The 22,131-nt window shown below is 36.9% G+C and overlaps 1 protein-coding gene across 1 annotated transcript in view; it reads right to left on the minus strand.

Annotated features, from left to right (window-relative positions):
- Nucleotides 1–245: 245 nt before the first annotated feature.
- The window catches only part of hephl1a (hephaestin-like 1a), a 57,812-nt gene continuing 35,926 nt past the window's right edge, over nucleotides 246–22,131 (minus strand). The window contains exons 13-20 of the mRNA XM_017699266.2: nucleotides 21,951–22,090; nucleotides 17,090–17,218; nucleotides 9,899–9,999; nucleotides 9,123–9,348; nucleotides 6,707–6,846; nucleotides 6,464–6,617; nucleotides 1,632–1,661; nucleotides 246–1,505 (exon numbers count right to left, since the gene is read on the minus strand). Of these exons, the coding sequence (XP_017554755.2) occupies nucleotides 1,438–1,505; nucleotides 1,632–1,661; nucleotides 6,464–6,617; nucleotides 6,707–6,846; nucleotides 9,123–9,348; nucleotides 9,899–9,999; nucleotides 17,090–17,218; nucleotides 21,951–22,090 (988 nt within the window). The 3' untranslated portion in view covers nucleotides 246–1,437. The remainder of the gene's footprint in view (nucleotides 1,506–1,631; nucleotides 1,662–6,463; nucleotides 6,618–6,706; nucleotides 6,847–9,122; nucleotides 9,349–9,898; nucleotides 10,000–17,089; nucleotides 17,219–21,950; nucleotides 22,091–22,131) is intronic.

Raw genomic sequence — 22,131 nt, forward strand, 5'->3', positions numbered from 1 at the left:
TCTTAGTATTTAAACTTCATATGTTGGGGCTTTGGGCAAGGAGAAAATAGTCCCGACACTAGTTTTACTCTAGTTGGGTAGTTGTTGCCTTTGGAAGGGCCTGGTAGGTGTTATATTAAAAGACAAACACTTATCACTATTTATCCCTTTTCCACTCTTCCACAGGTGGAGTGCCTAATCATACAGTGTCTCTCTGGCTCCATAAGTCTGCTGGTTTGGAATCAAGGAACCATTAACACAAGGAATCGCGGGGTGGGATAATGCCATTACCATGTAATGTTTACAGGGATCAATATAAACAATCATTTTCAAAAGTTAATAAAAGAAAAAGCATAATTAAATAACATGATTTTTTCATTTGTTCAGAAAATGAATTTAACAAGTACAAAACTATATGGACTAGTGGTTTTTAAAAGAAGCTCACACTCTACTGTCAGAATTGTCCTTAAAGGAAATAAAAGATAAAAAAGTTCCTAAAGGAAAGACAAGGCATACATAGATATACATGAAGAGATACTTAAAAACAGATTCACCAGAACAACTTCTACAGTGCAACTTCTAAACAAATAAAAAAAATCAGCACAACAAAAGAACTGACAAGCTTACGCAACTTTTTGTTCTTTAAAAGGTTTAGTGATTCCTGGGACCACACCACTGGCACACTATTTCTAGAAAATAGCCAGTAACTCAGACATTCAGGTTGTTGTAATAGTATTTATAAACTTTATATTCTCATTTGAACATGTTCTTAAATTTCAATAGTAATTTAAAGTGCAGAAATATTAAACAAGACATTATCGTAAGGCACAATACGAATGAAATCATTAACTACATGTGCAAATTTGATCAGCAAGTCTAAGAATAACATCATTCTGTGAAAACAAAATGTAATAAAAAAAAAAAAACTATTTTTAAACTCTGATAAATATCTAAAATAAAGCCGCAATTAGAGTGCCATAACTAGGGGCTTTTTATTCAGTTTTTGTGAAGGCAAAGCTCTCTCACCAACTGTTCATTTATAAGTGTAACTAGAATATGAGTCAAGTTCACATCAATTTTTTCTCATTAAATTATTTCAGTGTATATTCACAATAAAAAAAATCTACTTAATACTTGCAAGTCTGTTGTAAATCTATCAAAATCACTTAGTCTAATGATTACTCATATAATGCTAATGCTCGTAGTCCTTTTCAGCCCAGATAATGAATAAATAAGCTTGATGCTTAAGGCTTAGGTACAACTCTCTGGTCAGTGGCTACTTCAAAGAAGCTTCCAAGAAGCATTGATGGACTGTTCATGGTGTTTATTCACTTCATGTTTAGTGCATGTTTTTTCTCAGCAGTAGTGCTTCCATTCCTGCCTTCCAGTAGTTGCCAGTAAAGTTGTAGTAAGGGCAGATTCTGCTTGTAACCACATCTGTTTTTGCATCTGGTTAGGTCACAGGAGCCAGAAGGCCACTGCGATGAAAAGCAGTGTTTTCCAACAGCATTGCAGACACATGTAGCCTACATTATAGAAGATAAATCTGGTGAATTTCATATGCTGCATAAAATGCTGTAATCCTTATAAAGCCACAAAGGTAGATGGATGCAATTGTTAATTTGGTATGTAATGAAAAAAATCTACTCTACCATTATTCCCAGCGTGCCTGGATCCTGCATCTGCATTGGAGAGAGAGAAAAGCAGCTAAAACAACTAGAAACAAAATAACTAAATCATAATTTTACACATTTCTTGAAGCTTTTTACAGTTATGAGCCCGTACAGATCGTATAACAAACAGAACATAAATGATGGTCAGTTAGAGTTTCAGAATGGCCTTTATTTATAATTATTCTTGATGAGCAACAATCTTCTCAAAAGAAGTTGTTCACCAGATTGACCTTATGAGTTTGGTATAAAGCACAGACAGTGAAGTTACCTGTATCATTTAGCGTAAAACAACAGTTTTCTGTTCAACTTCTGTTCTGTTTGTCATCCTCATGAAATAATTATTCTCTTGTCTTTGTTTAATTATATTACTTTAAAAAGTAATCAGATTACATTGTTTTAATATAGTAATCCTTTAGGTTAGCTCAGACTAGGTTATAGATTACAAATTTTATCAAATAATCAGTGATCAGTACCAGAATATATTTTTAAAGTAACCCTCCCAACCCTGATCAACAATCTGTTATAAACACAATTCCAAATAAAAGCTGCAACTGGGGCAATTTAAGACAAGGTGAAATGTTCAAAATGTTCTAGTGATTTACAAGCAAGGTCCCCACTTTGTAAATACTATGGCAGCTAGTAATGCAACAGTTTAAAAACAATGGGCATCATTTACCAGTATCTTCCTTTTCTCTTAAATTTGTTCTTGAGAAAAGTCTTAAGAAAAAGTCCACATCAGATTAATCGCATGTTCTTAAACTGTATGTATGTATGTATATGTATATAGACTCTTCTTACCCAAGAACAAATCCCAAATAAGGAAACATTGGATAAAGTCAGAATCTTTGTGAAAACTGCCTAAGCGGGTTTAAATTGAAATTTCTTCTTAAGAATGGTTGGTGAATGAAGCCCAGTGTTCTTCAGGGATTTAGATATTTCACACTCTGAAGTGTATGAGATCATTAAAAGAAAAATCTCTGTGCAAATAGGGCAAAGCTGAAAACCACAACTGAATGATCGTGACCTTCGATCCCCCATATGGCATTGCATTTTGTGATGGATATCACCACATGGGCTTGGGAATACTTCTGCCGGAATACTGCTGTCAATAAAAATATTTGTGATGATAGCATCTTCAGATGACAGTTAAGAATTTACTGTGCACAGTGGAAGCCACGCGTCAACAATGACCAGAAATGCCACTGACCTCTTTGGGTTTGAACTCATCTGAAATGGACTGAGACACAGTGGAAATGTGTATTGTGGTCTAATGAGTAAACCTTTCAGATTGTTTATAATAATAATGGACATTGTGTTCTCTGGGCCAAAGAAGTAAAGGACCATTCAGTATGGCAGCTTATTTTAGACGTTTTCAAAAATAAATGCAAATCTGAAAAGTGAAAATATGTATTTACAATTCTATTTCCCATGTAAATGTGCATTATTTTACACATTATTTAAATTAAAATGCAAAATGGGCATATGAAAATAGTTAATGTGGAAAAGCAAAGTGCTTTTAGCATTTCAATTCCATTCTCTTAATGGTGTAACAGACCTATTTTTAACAGAATAACAGCTGGCCATTGCAATGATGAGGCATTTGTAGCGTGGGGCGCATGCGAGAGGAACAGATGAAAAATTTTACATTTTTGAGGTACTGGCACAAAGCTAGACTCTCTAGCAACTACTGTCACTGACAATTTTACACGACAACCAGGCTGAGGATGATTCTGTCCAAAGTAATTTCCTGTTGTCCAGGCAGAGGCTTGCAGGACCGTCTGTTAAGGTGTAGGGCACATGCACTTGCAGGCTGTGTTAGCCCAGGAACACTGCCCTGTGCATTTTAATGTTTTCACTGCTCCCAACACGCTTGATTTAGCTAATGAGAATGAGGTTTTCTGAAAGCATCTTATTATTCTTAAATGATAGTCCAAGAATCATGGTCAAAACTCTCTCTAGCAGTAACTTTAAGATGATCTTAATGATAAGATGTTATTGGAAATCCATGCCTAGCTCATTAACAACTCCTGACTATTTGAAATGAGTGTGTTAAAGCAGGGATAGCACTAAAAAGACACAAAGACCTTGCTTGTAAGGACAGTGTTTCTCCGACAGTCCTCCATGCCTCTGCCCAAAGCTAGGTGATGTCAATAACACTGGTGTTTATGCAGCCACAAGCTCACTAACAACCTTTGCCAGTAGTTGCCAAGTTTAGACTAGGCTACGCTTGCCAGCATTTTTCTTTTTGAACATGTGGAGCATTATAAAGTGCAAAACATGATAATGAAGGCCCAGATGGTCACCCAGCTGAAGACTTCTATGACTGAAGAATGACCAAAAAAAAAAATCCACTTTCAGAACTACATTAATTGCTGATGGAAATGTGATGTAACAGTGGTGAACATGCTCCTGTCCCAACTTTGGAATGTGTTGAAGTTTTCATATTTGGAATTAGCATATATTTACAAAAACAAAATTCATAAGACAATAAATCAAATATTGTGCTTTGTCTCTTGTTTTCTTTCTGTTAAAATACCATTACTATTCTTTTTTTTGTTAGCTGCCTTTTGCTTTCAAAAATTAACAAATTTAAACTCTAGATTTTTGTGATGTAAAGTTGGAAATCAAGATAATCATATCAGACATTTTCCATCTTTACTGTGACCCTGCATCTAACAAAATTCTGAAAAAATAAATACTTGAATACGTAAATACATAAACATGAATAATTACTTTAAAAAAATAATTGAAAAAAAAACATACAATACACACCCCTATCAGTAATCCTTTGTTGACACACCTTTTACATATAATACAGTCTTAAATAGGTCTTTATGAAACTTTCACACCTAGACCTTTGCAATTTTATCTCACTGTTCCTTTTTAAGCTTTGTCAAATTACCAGGTGATCTTCTAAGCACAACCAGTATCTTTCAACTTTAAGACTGCATAGATGTCTTTTAGTTCCTCATGAAACATGACAATTACAGAAGGATGCAAATACTTCAAGGAAATCACAGCTGATATTTATGTGGGGCTAATCAAAACCGGTTGCATTAATTGAATGCATACTTACACATTTATTTTTGGACAAGATTTTGAATGTGACTTGTTAACATTTATAGAACTAACAAATATTGTGGGGAAATAGGTTTTCAGATATTGGTTTTATATTTTAATACTCTTCTTGTGCACAGATGCACTTCAAATTTATTTTATACTTATAAATATAGATAAAAATGTATATATTAATAAGCATAAACAAAGTCCTGTCTAGAAATTTAAACTGATAGGGAAAAGAATACTTAATAATTAACATATATGTGAAAGTATATATAAAAAAAGTCATTGTGCAAATTGCACTCATAAAAGACACCACCACTGACTGAGAAGCTTTCATGCAACAAGGAGCACTCACAGTGAAGGTAAAGGAGCTTTCTAAAGTTTTCAAGGACAACACAGAAAAAGCTACACAGCCATAGCAAAGACCTTAAACATGTCTGTCAATACAACATTCTATTTCAAAGTTCATAGAACCACAACTAATTAGCCCTGAACAGGTGTGCTATGCAGGATATCTCTCAGACTAATGATAAAGAAGGTAAGGTACCAAGCAGTCACTCAAAAAGACTTGAAGGACGACCTGAAAGCAGCACAACAGCTACCCTCAGAACAACAAGCAATGAACTGCACAGCACTGATCTATTACTACACCCCCACAAAACATCACAGCTAAAAAAAGGGAGAGATGTACATATGATCCTAAGAACACCAAACCCACAGTAACAAAGGTAGGTATCATGTTATAGGGCTGCGTTTCTGCAAACAGTACTGGGACATCATAGCATGAATGGAGCAATGTGCTGGGAGACACCAGAGGACAATTTAATTTTATCGGCTAAGAAAGGATAGAAGCTGGACAATTCAACAGGACAATTCAACAAGACAACAGCACCAAACAAACAGCCAAAATAACAATCCTGGTTCCTTCAAAAGATAAAGGTGTTTGCATGGTCTATTCAATATCCTGAATCTCTTTGAAAACGTATGAAGAATTTTGAAATTGCAAGTTCATCCAACTGCCGAGAGGAATTGAACCACAATGCTGCAAAAAGCTACTTATTTCTTACTAATGATGTCTCAAATCTCAACAATGGCTTCGCAACAAAGTACTAATGTAATTCGTTTTTTCTCCAATCAATTTTTTTAAACATTGTTTATGCTTATGGATACATCCTTTTTCATTCATATTAGTATAAGAAGTTTATAAAATAAAAACAAAAATGTGTGAATACTTATTTTGTCTCAATGTCTTTTTATGCCTAATAATTATATGTTTGCTTTTCTCTTGATTTTTCTTTTTTTTGCAATGTCCCATTTAAGATTAATTTCTAGCTTTACATAGTAAAAGCCAACAATTTCAATGTGGGTGGGTAAAATTTGTATATCTACTGTATATTGAACTTGAGAAATCATATAGTTTTCCTTAATCTTGAGAATAACCTCTAATGCAAGACTTACCCTAGATGCTTACCATCAGATTTTGACATGATATTTGGAACCACCCACAAATGCTCTGAATCGTTGCTATATCAAATGTAGTTTATTGTTGTGTAAGTAGGAAACCATTTCAGACTGTCTGATTTCTAATGTTAGACATTTTAGTTGGAAGATATACAGCAAGTTTCATAAACAAATATAAACATTTATACTGTACTTTCTATAGAAATCCATGGTGTCCATATCCAACTGCCTCTGAATCGTCATCTCCTGCACTGGTCTAGTGTTTACTTTACGTGAGCTTTACTTACTGAAGATGGTAAAGGTAGTCTCCATGCCTGCATGGATGTGGTCAGTCACATGACAGTGGAGGAGCCATGTTCCAGGAGTTCCTGCTACCAGTTCCACAGTTTGAAAAGTTCCAGGGAACAAGTCATATACATCAGCTCTGTGGGCGTGGTCCAGCTGAAAGAGGAAAAAGAGAGGAAGTGGAAGATGAGAGAGTTGTTTTTGTGTGAATGTAAGAGTGCATGCCTATATGAATGAATGTGTACCTTGTACACGAAGCTCTGAGCATGGAAGTGTACTGTGTGCATATCTATTTCATTCCCCAGTCCTATTAGATACCACTCGGTGCGATCTCCTTTCGTCATATTCAAACCATGCAGGTTAGCATAGAGCTTTCCATTAATGCCTGATCACCACAGGAGGAAAAGAACATAAAATCAGTACAAAGTACCAGTGTAATAATAATAATAATAATAATAATAATTTCAGTTTAGACAGCAGCTTAGATAAATTTAAGGATGCTTTACAATGAGAAGGAAAAAAATAAATAAGACTTGGAGGAAGAACAATAGTGTGCAGTAAAGAGGAATGTCTTAAGTTGGGCTGTAAAGAAAGCGAGGGTAGAGCAGTCACAAAGGGATTTTCAGAGTTTCAAAGTTTAGGGGCAGTAGCACTGAAAGACCTGCCCCCAACTGATGACTTTTGTGTGTGGGAGTGCACCATTGCCTGAAGATCTGAGGGCGCAAGAGGAGTATGTAGGGGTAAGACTATGAACGCCTTTGAAAGATAGCAGGAGAGGTTTATACTTCATACAGGTGGATACTGTTAACCAGCGAAGTTGATGGAGGATGGGGATGATGTGTAGAGAGTGCTTGGTTAAAGTTTTCACAAAAAACCCACGGAAATATGTGAGGCAAATCGAGCCAAAAAAACCTTTAATTTAAAGTTAAAACAATAAAATGTAAATGCAAACGTCTTTTTGCCATTTATTTTTCCAAACATCTGCACAAATATCCTGCCAAAACTAAAAATGAAATTAAATACCTACATTTGCCATTTAATATTTCACATAAGCATGAGTCATTTGTGACAAAAATAAAAGTAAATTTAAAACTGCTATTTATCATTTCATTTTAATCATTATTCTGGTATTTTACGGCTTTTACAGTTTTTCTGAAACTGAATCGTAGACCTTTGCTGTTGATTTATCCATTTTGCATTTTCTTTTTCAATTTGTCAAATATGCAGCCAATTGCTATGAAAAAGAAATATGAATGTAAACACTGCATTTTGATTTTAGTTTTGACAAGCATTCTGTATTTCATGAAGAAAAGGCATAGCCATAGCGAGGCTTGGATTTTTTTCTCTATTAGCTTTTTTTTTTCAGATATGGCCATGAAATACCAGAATAATGACTGAAATAAAAAGTAGCTGTTGTAAATGATTCATGCTTATGTGAAAAATTAAATTGCAAATGTAGGTATTTAATTTCATTTTCAATTTTGGCAGGATATATGCGCAGATGTCTGGAAAAAGAAATAGCAAAAAGAGTTTACATTTTATTGTTTTAATTTAAATTTCTTTTTGGCTGGTTTTGCCACCCATACTGAAAACAGAGTTGCAATAATCAATATGGGAGAAAATAAAAAGCATGTACCAGCCTTTTGGTGTCAGTGTTGCCGTGCAGAGTGAGATGTATGATATAAAAAGAATGTGTCCACTAAAAAGAATGGGACAGGCAGTCACTGAGCAACTAGGGCAACTGATGATATGTGTATACCTATAGAGATAAACTGTTGCCTGTTAGTAAGATAGGACCTTGCTTCTCTTTAAAACCAGACTGGTAGTTTGACAAGACTAAATTTCCATGGAGCATTAGGGATTTTAAGATTTTGGCTAAGCATGACAATTTTAAGATGGATCTACAGTTATTAAGATCTGAGGCATCACCTATTTTGTGAAGTGCAATTACATGATGATGATGAACCTTTATTGTCACTAGTCACAAGTGCCAGCGTAATTGGCCATCAACCCGTCCAAGCACTTACGATATAACAAACAGGGGGGGACGTGCTGTTTTCCAGATACTAGGAATTCTGCTTAAAAATAGATACATTAAAAATACATGTAAAGTTTTCTAAAATTATTGGGGTTGCAATCTTCAAAAAAGGTAATAGGGTAAATGAATAATTTTGTAGCAAGCATAGGTTTTGGGGTCTTTGAGACAGTTTGGGAGCAAAAGGGTTACCAGGATGGCTTAAACTGATAAGATTAGCTGGGTTAATAAAAACGTTACTGGTTTTTCCATGTTTGAGTGGATGAGTCTAGGTTGTTTGCTAGTGATTACAGGAATAACTAAGTACTCCTTTCTAATTTCAGGTAGCCAAATTGGCATGCATATTTAAGCTGTTTAATTTACTTTCCGGATATGTCATACACATCAAAGGAAAACAAAACCACTCAAACCAGAAGCCATTTGTCCAAATCAAAATAGTTCATTACTGCATCATTTTCCGGAGATCCAATAAAACTGTGAATTTCAAAGAGCCCAGGGAAAGAGAGTAAAGCAAAACACAATTATCAGTATGTCATTACATGGTGCCTGGCCCCTCTGTAACATATCTTTCTCTGGTATGTATATAATGTCAGTTGGATTCAAATGCATGCATACAAGCAGATTACCGTGCATCATGTTGCTTTCTATAAACTGTTCATCATCTGCATTAAAGGTCTTAGGGTCTTTTTTCAGGTAAGTTCTGATGTTCTCCTCCAGGTACCAGGACTCGTTCTCATCAAACACCATGAAAAGCAGAGCAAAGTCTTTATCTACATCCCTTCGCTGGTTGTCCTGCTTCAGAGTGCCTTTACGACATACCACCAAAGGCCCAACCAAACCACTTGCCAAGTCCTGTTGAAGCCGACAACACACGTACACACAATCATAACACAAAACACAATTTTACCACAATCAAAAAGACATATAAACACAAAGCCATAGAAGCATGGAGTGAATGTATATCAAGCAAACTGCCTTTCCTGCTCCAGTGCAGGAAAAAAAACTAACTGCCAAGTTGAATTTTGTGTGTTTGAACAGGCAAAAAAGCTGTGCTGGTATACAGCCGTATAAGACTGGAGTTCCCCACCCTCAATGGCCTGCTTTCACATTGTATGCCACAAACTCTGCACTGTGCATTGGTAGGAATATTCAAAAATGACTTGTGCAAAAGAATGGGCAACCGTGGTCAAATACATGCTTTATTTTTCCAATATGTTAAAGTTAGCAAATAAACAAATGTGCTGGAAAATGCTATATTAAATTTGCTATAGGGGAAAGTTTAATTTATTTTCACTTACAAAATCAACATGATATTTGATTGTGGGTGTTAAAACCTGTGCATACATTTGTTTGTGCCCAAAACTAAAGTCAGCATGCTCCCATCATGATCCAAAAATTATACCTTGACAAAGTTAGCTGATGAGTAGTAGGCAAAGGTTATACAGTTAGGCTCAGCTGGACCAGGACTGGCAGTGACAGTCCAATTATATTTCATCACTCCACCTAGAATGAACACACAGAAATACCCAAGACACACACACACACACACACACTTCAGCATGTAAGACAGGTGTTATACTAAGGCACCATTCACATTACTATAATTCAGTTTCCAAATGTTGGCATGCTATGCAAAATGTAAAATAAAAACAGAATGCAATGATGTGCTATGGTAGGCGTTAAACTCTAAATTTAATTTAAAATAATGCTAAATAAATAGCGCAAATAGCGCAAATAGGACAAATAGCGCAGCAATTCAAGATTAATGTTTCTCAATGTAAAACAGCAAATAATTTGGGGATTCTAAACATCAGATTCAGAAGATTCAGAAACAAAAGATTCAGAGAATTGAGTGAAATCAGGGATACTTCCATAAACCATTGCCTGTGAACACAGGTCATCACTGCATCCTCAAATGCAATTTAAAATCAAATCAAATCAAATGTATTTGTATAGCGCTTTTTACAACGGATGTTGTCACAAAGCAGCTTCATAGAATTCCAGAAAAGACAAAGTTTTAACAAGAATGTAAAAATGTAAAAAAAACCCGGTGGGCAAGCCAGGGGCAACAGTGGCAAGGTAAAACTCCCTCAGAACTGAGGAAGAAACCTTGGGAGGAAACAGACTCACCAGGTGGGACCCATCCTCCTCTGGTCAAACTACCTACAAGTGATTATACTAGTAATATTAATAGCAGTAGTATTAGTAGTAGTAATAGCTAGGAGTCTATGAAAACATCAGTGTAGGGTGGGCAGCTAGTCCAAGGCAGGTGGTGGCAGCTGGGGCGTGGGCAGCTGGTCTGAAGTGGGTAGCAGGAGGGCTCGACAGTCAGTCGTCCTTCAGTGTCCGGCCGGACACGTGGGCGATTGTATACTCGGAAAAAAAGCGGGGCGAGGGAATTAGTTTTGTTCTGTATGTTTGTACGTAAAACAGGGGATGTAAACAATTACAGAATGTGGCTAATGACTCCGGCAGATCTGACTATGACAGCTTAACTAAAAGGAGAGAACCAGAAGGACACACAGACACGAGAGCACTCTGAAACCAGTTTGGCATCCCTCCGCTCCACCGTCCACAAACCTGAGTGACCGTGTTCGAGCAGCGGGATGACAGCACCATCGTCTCAGTTTACTATAATTCCCTGTGTCCATGGGATAAGGTCTTGTAGGTACTCAGGAGAGAGCCCATGTAGGGCTTTATACGTCAATAAAGCCCTCTTCCACCATACCTGTGCAGGTTGCTTCGTTACAGTCTGAGGTCTCTGAGCCTCTGAGCTGTTTCCCTGTACTCTCACAGAGAGAGATTGAAGACACGATCAGAGGCACAAACTCTTCCACCTGTAATCTGGATCCCTTTCCCACAGCCATGGTGAAAGCTAACATCGCCATTATTAGTCCTCTGATTATGACCATAATAAATCACTCTCTCCAAACTGGTCAAGTTCCTATTGCTCTAAAAACTGCTATAATTAAACCACAGCTAAAAAAACTCTCCCTCAACCCTGATGTCATTGGAAACTACAGGCCAATCTCAAATCTCCCTTTCCTCTCCAAGGTCTTGGAGAAAACAGTTGCAGCCTGTCTTCTGGATCATCTCAGGCATAATGATCTTTTTGAGAAGTTCCAATCAGGTTTCCGCTCTACCCACAGCACTGAAACTGCCCTGATCAGAGTTACAAATGACCTATTAATGGCAGCAGATACTGGCTCCCCTTCACTTCTTGTCCTCCTGGATCTGTCTGCAGCATTTGACACTGTTGATCATGGCATACTTCTGAACAGGCTCTGTTACATCATTGGCATCAAAGACACTGCATTGGACTGGTTTAAATCATATCTAATGGACAGAACAGAATTTGTTGAGCTTGGGAAAGCCAGATCTCAGACTCACTCAGTGACCTGTGGAGTTCCTCAGGGATCGGTCCTTGGCCCTATCCTTTTTATTCTGTATTTATTGCCACTGGGCAATGTTATCAGACGCTATGGAATTTCTTTTCATTGCTATGCTGATGACCTACAACTTTACCTGAAAGTTGGCTCTTCACCATCATTACTGTCATCAACTTCTCAGTCAGCAACCCCTCTCACTCAACTTCATGACTGCTTGGAGGAAATAAAAGTGTGGTTGGCTCATAATTTTCTTCAGCTGAACAGTGCAAAAACTGAAGTAATTATGGTTGGAACCCAACAACAGATCCGGCTATCCCATGTTTCCAGAATTACACTCTTTGGACAAGACATTTCCTTATCCTCCACAGTCAACAACCTGGGTGTTAAACTGGATTCACAACTCACTTTTTGATAGTCATATTAAACATATTTGTAAGACTGCCTACCACCATCTCAGAAATATTGCCAAGTTGCGTCCTATCCTCAGTCTGTCTGATGCTGAAAGACTGGTGCAAGCTTTTGTGTCCTCAAGACTGGACTACTGTAATGCTCTTCTCTTGGGGCTCCCTAGTAAGAGTATTCAGAGATTACAGTATGTTCAAAACAGTGCAGCCAGGGTCCTGATGAAGGTACGCAAAAATGAGCACATTACACCTGTTCTTCAGTCTCTTCACTGGCTCCCTGTGACTAAGAGGATTGAATACAAGGTTCTCCTCCTTACACACAAATGTGTTCATGGCCAGGCTCCCTCTTACTTAAAAGAACTGCTAGTACCACAGACATGTCTACGAGCCCTTCGCTCTGTGCATCGCCACCGTCTTCTTCCAACCAGAACAAAACTTTGTACCATGGGTGACCGTGCCTTTTGTTCTGCAGCTCCACGCCTTTGGAATGCCCTGCCTGACCATCTGAGGAAGCCTCAGACAACTGATTCTTTTAAAAAGGGACTAAAGACATATCTTTTTAGGAGGACATATGGACAATAAAGTATTATATTTTATTAGTATTATTATTATTATTATTTTATTTTTATTTTTTTTATTGTTATTATCTTTTATGTTTTACACTGTACGCACTTTGGGATTTACTATAAATGAAAAGTGCGTTATAAATCCAATGTATTATTATTATTATTATTAAAAGAATTTTATAATCAATACAGAATTTAACAGGCAGCCAATGAAGTGATGATAGCACTGGACTGATATAATCAAATTTTCTAGTTTTAGTGAGGACCCTGGCTGAAAGTTTATGCCATGGTTACTTATAGCTGTGCTATAACGGTAACGGTAACATGTAAATAATAATGGTCCTAAAATAGAGCCTTGCGGAATTCCAAATCTTACTTTTGAATAACTGGAAGATAAATTGTTTACACTGACGAACTGATAAGGTTCTGTTAGGTAAGATTGGAACCATGATAGGGCTGTCCCTGTGATTCCAACCATGTTTTCTAACCTTTCTAGGAGAATATTGTGGTCTATTGTATCGAAAGCTGCGCTGAGGTCAAGTAGCACTAACAGGGATACCTAGCCTTGATCAGAGGCAAGAAGAAGATCATTAGTTATCTTAACTGTCTCAATGCTGTGATGTGGCCTGAATCCAGATTGGAATTTTTTATATATATGGTTCTTATGTAGATATGAACTAAGTTGTTGGGCCACAGCTTTTTCCAAGATCTTTGATATAAATGGTAAATTAGAAATAGGCCTGTAATTAGATTAGATTAGATTAGATTAGTATGCTAACATCAAGATTTGGTTTCTTGATCAGGGGTTTAATAACTGCTAGTTTAAAAGCTTTGGGAACATAGCCCAGACTAAGGGACGAGTTTACTATAGTTAAAAGAGGGTTTATAATGACTGGCAGTACTTCTTTGAGTAATTTTGAGGGAATTGCATCGAGTATGCAGGTTGTGCAATTTGCAGAGGAGACAATCTTCTATAGCTCTAGCTTTTCTACAACTATGTTTTGTTTTATATCAGCCAAGTCAGATGACAGCAAAGTTGGATTTAATACTGTGGGTTGAATTTGTTGTCTAATATTTTCAATTTTATTATTAAAGAAGCCCATAAAACTTCACTGGTGAGAGTTGCTGGGATTTCTGGTTCAGTACCTGTCTGTTTTTTTGTGATTCTGGAAATCACACTATTCTAGGATTCATACAGAATTTGAGGATTATATTTATTATTCTCGATCAGCGAGGCCAGATATGCTGAGCGAGCTTTTGTGAGAGCATTTCTATACTCTATAAGGCTGTCCTTCCTGGCAGAGTGGAACACTTCCAGCTTGGTTTGAATGTAAATGTTAAATAATGAAAATGTGTTCTTTTTTTCTCTTTGTTCTCACAGATGTGCAAGATACTGTCCCAGATCACGACTGTGGCTGTTGAACTTTATGTTGATAGCAATTCTGTTCTTCTTTGGCCCAAAGAACATGATGCCCATTAATTCCACAAACAAACTTAAAGTTTGTCATCAGACCGCATTTTTTCACTGTGCATCAATGCACTCTGGATGTTGCTGACATATCGCTTCCACTATGCAAAATACAATGTTAACATACATTGTAGATGCAGCAACAAATGGTATTTATTGACAACGATGTGCCAAAAGTCACATGCATTCAGTTGTGGTGTTTGGCCTTGCCCTTTATGCCCTTTCTCTGGACTTCCTGACTCTTTTGATGATATTATATGATGACTGTAGAGGGTGAAATACCTAAAATCCTTGCAAACGATTATTAAGGAACGATGTACTGCAACAGTGGGACTATTTGCTGATGCATTTTTAGGCAAAGTGGCAGGCCTCCCTCAATCGATCTTCATTCATAAAGGACTAGGCCTTTCCAGGACGTTCCTTTATACCCAAACATGATTACATCACCTCTTTTATGTTTTCTGAACATTCAAAAGCGTTTCTTAAAATGCTCTGTCTACCTGTTCAGAACCTGTTGCAGACATCAACTTCAGAATGAGTGTTTATTTACCAAAAATAATGAAACTGATCAGATAAAACATTAAATCTCGTCATTGGGCTACTTTCATTTAAATACAGGTCAAAGTAGATTTCTGTTTTTATTGGCATTTCACATAATGTCCCATTTCTTTTGAAATTGGTTTTGTAGTCAATCAACCAAGATATGTTTTCTGTTCAAATCTGGCTTCTTTAGTTTAGCATTGGAGCTCTTGCAGCTAACAAACCCTAGAAGTCAACAGTCACCCAAATCTTTTTAGATTTTTTTTTCTTTTGAGGGTTTTTTTTTGTTGTTCTTGAACAATTCCTTTAAGAAATAAATTATCAGATTTCATTTTAAATCCTGCTGACCTTCCAGTTACACTTGGCTCAGCAGCAAAAAATCTTGGCGTCATAATTGATTCAGATTTATCATTCGATCAACACATAGGCAACATCACTAGGACAGTTTTTTTTTACATCTTCGCAACATTGCCAAAATAAGAAATGCCCTATCCCTGCGTGATGCAGTACATGCCTTTATTACTTCTAGGTTAGACTATGGTAATGCACTACAGTCAGGATGTACGAGCAGGAATCTAAGCAAACTTCAACTAGTCCAAAATGTGGTGGCCAGGGTCCTCACTAAAACTAGAAAATTTGATCACATCAGTCCAGTGCCATCATCACTTCATTGGCTTCCTGTTCAATTTCGTATAGACTATAAAATTCTTTTACTGACATAAAAAGCCCTACATGGGCTCGCTCCTGAGTACCTACAAGACCTTATTTCCTATTACAAGTCATCACAACTACTCAGATCCCAGAGTGCTGGCTTATTAATAGTTCCTAGAATTCATAAGGCTGCAGCTGGGAGAAGAGCTTTTTCTTGTAAAGCCCGCAAACTCTGGAATGATCTTCCATAAAATGCTGGGGACTCAGACACAGTCTCAATCTTTAAAATTAGGCTGAAAACTCACTTTTTCAGTTTAGCTTTGGTAGGTAATATTCCCCCTTAGATAAAGGCAGCAGATTCAGGGGTCCATGGACACAGGGAATTATAGTAAACTGTCAGGATGTACGAGCAGGAATCTAAGCAAACTTCAACTAGTCCAAAACACTGCAGCCAGGGTCACTAAAGGATGACTGACTGTCGAGGCCTCCTGCTACCCACTTCAGACCAGCTGCCCATGCCCCAGCTACCACCACCTGCCTTGGAATAGCTGCCCAGAAAACTACATTGATGTTTTCATAGACTCCTAGCTATTACTACTATTACTACTACTATTATTATTATTATTACTACTGCTATTATCCCCTGTTTTACGTACAAACAGACAGAATAAAACTAATTCCCTCTCCCTGCTTTTTTTCCAAGTATACAATCGCCCACATGAAGGACACTGAAGGACGACTGACTGTCAAGCCCTCCTGCTACCCACTTCAGACCAGCTGCTCATGCCCCAGCTACCACCACCTGCCTTGGACTAGCTGCCCACCCTACACTGATGTTCTCATAGACTCCTAGCTACTCCTACTACCAATACTACTGCTATTAATATTAGTAAAATAATCACTTGTAGGTAGTTTGACCAGAGGAGGGTGGGTCCCCCCTGGTGAGCCTGGTTCCTCCCAAGGTTTCTTCCTCAGTTCTGAGGGAGTTTTACCTTGCCACTGTTGCCCCTGGCTTGTTAAAACTTTGTCTTTTCTGGAATTCTGTGAAGCTGCTTTGTGATTACATCAGTTGTAAAAAGCGTTATACATATAAATTTGATTTGATTTGACTTTATATTCTCAGAAATTTTCATGGTGAACTGAGCAACTAAAATGTTCCAAAATTGCTTGTAATAAAATATTTTTACATTCACTTACATGAAAAGTAAAGAACATTTCTATTTACTTTTCATGTAAGAAGTTATTCTCTAGACAACAATAATAGTTCCTAGATTGGATACCTATCCAATTCAGGACCATGCATTTGTGATGGCAATGGCCAGATTTTTTTTTGCATGATTAGTTTGCACGTATTATTCTTATCATCTAGTGTTGGAAGCTGGGCAGCAGCGGAAGTTATCACCAAACCATAATGCATCTGCCCATTTTTCTCCTTATCTCCTAATCATGCACAGCTGATGAGTATCTTTATTTGTTGTACATTAGAAATAACACTTGTAATGTGAGTAAAGACCAACTTACCCCAAAATATAAAAACTCTCTTCATAATGTTGTTACATTAGTTACATAGTATACCTTGGGAAACAGGTTTCAGGTGAGCCTCGCTGGTCTTCACTCCATGAGCATGAACTGAGAATGATCCAGTAGCTTTGTTCTTGAACACAACCTGAATCTTCTCACCCACCTCCATTCTGAGGATAGGACCTGTACATTAAACAAATTAATAATCAAACACAAATGTGAATGTAAATATAGAGCTGAAATAATTTTACAATGAAACTGCACTGCAGTTACAAATGTCACCAATTTTCAGTAATACTGCTTTCAATACTAAGAGTTTCACCAATCTCCCTCAGTGGGGCACAACCTGACACATTTTGTTTTTTGCTTAATAATTTGAAATGTATTTAATCAAGATTAATTTTTATATATATATACATATAATGTTCGTATACATAGCCTAGATTGACGCTGAATGTGAAGTGCATGGAAAATGTTAGAACTCTCTAATTGGGATTAATTGTAACAAAGTGAGAGACGGCTAGTTTAACCATCAAAACAATTATGAAATACAGTTCAATACAATTCTGTATTGTTCAGACAAGCGTTCCTTCCTAAATACAAAACTTATATTTCATTCAAATAAACAGGAGTACTGAAAAGATGTTGTTATGCTGATGATGTGGTAAATGTATTTTTTTATGTATTACTTTTATAGCAGACCTATTGTGACCTATACCCTCACCTCAGTAATCTAAACATATTGTGCTATCAGAACAGCTTTCAGAGTGAATGTCAAGAAGCACATTACATAGGCAAAAGTATTAGGACATTCCAAAGACTTCAAAAGTCACCAACACTGCTGAGTCAATAACTGCAGATTTCCAAACCTCCTCTGGCATTAACATCAGCACAAACTGTGCGCCGGGAGCTTCATGATATCGGTTTCAATGGCTGAGCAGCTGCCTGCAAGCCTTACATGACAAGCACAATGGTAAGCATTGACAATGCTATGGGTTTTAATTTTTAGAGGCGTAGAGGCCTAGACCCCTTAGTTCCAATGAAGGTGAAACTAAATAATTTGGCATACCAAGACATTTGACAATTTGTTTGCTTCCAGCTTTGTGGGAAGAGTTTGAGGTAGACATTTTTCTGTTCCAGCTTGACTGCCCCAGGGCACAAAGCAATGTACACAGAGGCATGGTTGGGCGAGTTTCATGTGGAAGAAGTTGACTGGATTTCTGGCATGTTTTATGGCTTGTGCAATGTGAGGTGTTGATGCATGTTTACTTGGTGGTATTAATTCACAACTGACAATCCCACAGAAAATAATGCCTGAACTACTCTGATGGTAATTTTACCAGTAAGAAGCCAATGTGGATTAAATTATATATTACATGTTTGATTCCACATACAACAAATCACACATACACATTAATCATAAATAATCTGTAGGAGTACAGAGGGAAAAAAAGACTAGAGATGGATGCTAGAGATGGATGTCAGATTTGGCTTTTTAACTGGTACTGTACTTAAAACTGCTTCTTTTTCTTGTTTCAAATTCGATGTTTGGCAAATGTCCCGCTTGCGTATAGTAAACAGTATAGTTTAGCTTGCAGTCCAAATACGTGAAGGGTAATTTGATATGTTGCACGTCTTTAGCAACTTAATAATATAATTCTTCAATTTACAATGGGTTTTATAAATAATTCAATTTACAAGTGAGAAAACCAGCATTTTACTAGTAAAAGTAAATTTAAACAGATGATATATTTGTTAATATTTAACTTTCACACATGCAAATCAAATTTCTGATAAAGAATTAAATGTTTGCTAGTTGTAATTCAAATTTTGTTGTGTACATTGAATTTCTGAGATCAAGAAAAATAAAAAAAATAAGGCTAATATTGCTTGCCATAGTAATTAGTTTTTAATTGTAATAAAAAATGTTAAACTTTAATTTACATTAGTAACAGTTATTATAGTTACAACCCCATTTCCAAAAAAATGCTAAATTTAAATAAAACAAAATGCAATGATTTTCAATTCAATTAAACCATATATTTAATTGAAAATGTTTTTTGAAAAATATTTACCCATTTTGAATTTGATGCCAACAACTCATTCCAAAATACTTGGGGCATGTTTACCTCTGTTATTCATCACTTCGTCTTTTAACAACACTCTGTAAGTGTTTGGGAACTGAGGAGACCAACTGCTGTAGTTTTGAAAGTAAAATGTTTTCCTATTTTTGCTTAACAAAGGATTTCCCCTGCTCAACAGTTCGGGGTCTCCCTTATCGCAATTTTAATTTTAGAATGTGCCAAACGTTTTCAGTGGTGACAGATCTGGACTGCTGGCAGGCCAGTTTAGCACCCGGACTCTTTTAATACAGAGCCATGCTGTTGTAACTATGTGGAGAAGGGGGCATGGCCGAGCGTCGAACGCGGGACGGAGAAGCCGGTCTGGCTGAACCAGCAGGCTAAGTAGCTGATGATGCTCACCTGTGCCTTGTTTCTGCCAGCCTACTTATAGTCATCTCTTCCTTCAGTAGGCGGCAGAGCCCCGAGAGAGGAGACCCAGGCAAGAGAGTGAGCCAAGCGGAGCCGTGCAGAACTGAGAGTCCTGAGAGTCGGGCCTTGATATTGTATCATTTGTTTTGGGAATAAAAGACTGCTCTCTGCCTTCACCCCTGCCCCCGGCGTCTTTCCTCCCCACCCGTTCAGAACGTTACAAACACATGCAGAATGTGGTCTGAAATAATGGTGCCTTCACAGATGAGCACATCATCCATGCCATGTGCACTAATGCCCCCTATACCATCATGAATACTGGCTTTTGAACTGTGCACTGATAACAAGCTGAGTGGTCATTAGCCCACTAGGTCATTAGCCCATTAGCTTGACACAGTTCCAAAAAGAATTTCAATTGTTGATTCATCAGACCACAGGACACTTCTCCCCTTCCACTCAATACATTTTAAATGAGCTCAGGCTCAGAGAAGCTGGCAGAATTCTTTGCATTTTGGAGTTTCAATTAGTATTTGTGTATCCAGTGCCAAACTGTTTTCACAGACAGTGGTTTTCAGTCCATGCAGTGATTTCCACTACACAATCATGTCCATTTTCAATGCTGTGCCATCTGAGGGCCCAAAGATCACAGCCAGCAAATACTGTTTTTTGGCCTTGCCCATTGCATACAGAGATTTCTCCAGATTCAATATTTGACATGTTGTCTTTGATTCATTTTCAATTAACTATAGAGTTATAGTGCACATATTTATAATGCACATAATTGCATTTTGTTTTATTTACATTTTTCACAGCATCACAACTTTTTGGAAATGGGGTTGTATAATGAATAGGAAAAAGGCATGAATTAGTAAGATTCTTATTAGTGTTATTATTTCTGATAAAGAACATTTGTTTCTTGAATAAGTTAAAAGCATTTTTGCCAAAATCTTTCCTATTGTTATAGCATATATAGTGATTTTAATTCATTCATTATTGACCTACAAAAATGTAATAAAAAGAAATAGTTTAAATTAAAAAATGGATAAATGGAGTTTTATATATTAATGTTTTCTAGCTTTATACTAGGCAGGGCGTCAGGGAGGTGTCATTCCTGCACTTCGCCTGATTTACATAATCAAAGCAGTAATGCTACAACCCATGCTCACAATGTCAGGTTTATCTCTCTGCTTATTTGCATGCTAACTCTACCATTAGAGTTTGCATTTGGCCTTTCTATATTTTGGATTTGTTTTCATTGGTTTTAATGCATATTTATTCCCAGTTCTCAGTAATGCTGGATTTCAAAACGTCTTCGACACATCCTTTCTGTTTTTGTAATGATGCACCATTTTCTGAAGGTATTCTTCGTTTATCTGTTAGCTATTGGCCATACAGTCAAGTTTATATTTAAAAGTCAAATATGTGAAAATTATCAGTCAGGCTAAGGCCTCATTGTAGAACAGACACAGACTTATTGAAAATAAATCATATTTAACTCTTCTTTGACAACTTATCAGATGATAAATATCAATTTAACAAGTCTGAAGGCTCTTGGACATTGAGCAACTTCCTCCTATTGAAGATAGATAAAACACAGATCCCTCTGCTTGGTCCAAAACCAGTTAGAAAGTAGTTCTTCTTTTGAGTCTTAGTTTCTTCCTCTTTCTCACAAGGGAGTTTTTCTTGCCACAGAGGTCCAAGGCATGCTCATTACGAACATGGAGATTTCTGCAAAACTGCTTTGTGATGTCCTGATGTAAAAAGTGCTATATAAATAACTGAACAGAAAAAAAACTGTATAAATTCACTGTTTGTAATTGTAATTTGTCTTTCAAGGCACATGCTACAACACTAGAACAGACTACTAAATCCATAAAAATACTGCTAAGTGCACTATTCATAAATGCTGCAGATCAATAGGTTCTTGTAACACCTGCTATGAAGATGTTCCACTAAAAGCCTAAATAAGCTTCCGGTAGGTGGCCCAGTAAGAAGAAGCAAATATTTTACCTTAAGGGTACAAGAGAAGTGTTGAAAAAGATATAAGAACATCTTAAGTGTGTAGCGTTTAGGGAGATTATTGAAGGGTATCCTTAATGATGGGGTCCTATAATAATTTTTAACAGCTATGTGTTCTTGAGTGAAAAACATATACTGCTTTTAAAAGCAAATTGCATTAGACTTATATATTTTGTACTGGGCTTTATAATGGGGTTTAATAAGTTTGTGCAAAAAAAATTTTTAGATTTTAGTGGACATTAGTGAGCACTAATCATCATGCTCTAGCATATTATACATGCAACTTCTGAACGGCTGGATGGAAACAGCATAATGTGAATTCAGACATTAGCAGATTGCACCATTCAGGAGTCCCTGAGCTATAATAAAACTTCAGAAGTCATAGATTAGTGTTTATGCTCTACCTAGAATTCCTAAATGCTCTTCATTAGGACCCCTGACCATCCCATTTGTGAAGGTAGCATCCATGTACTGGTGGAACACCACTTTCTTGTATTCAGGGCCAATCTGACTTTCTGATTTGTTGAGATAAACACTTCCAGGACTGAAAGAGAGAGATAAACAGGATCAATATTTTAATTCAGT

Source organism: Pygocentrus nattereri, chromosome 19 (genome assembly GCF_015220715.1).
Source record: "Pygocentrus nattereri isolate fPygNat1 chromosome 19, fPygNat1.pri, whole genome shotgun sequence".
In the NCBI taxonomy this organism is placed as follows: domain Eukaryota; kingdom Metazoa; phylum Chordata; class Actinopteri; order Characiformes; family Serrasalmidae; genus Pygocentrus; species Pygocentrus nattereri.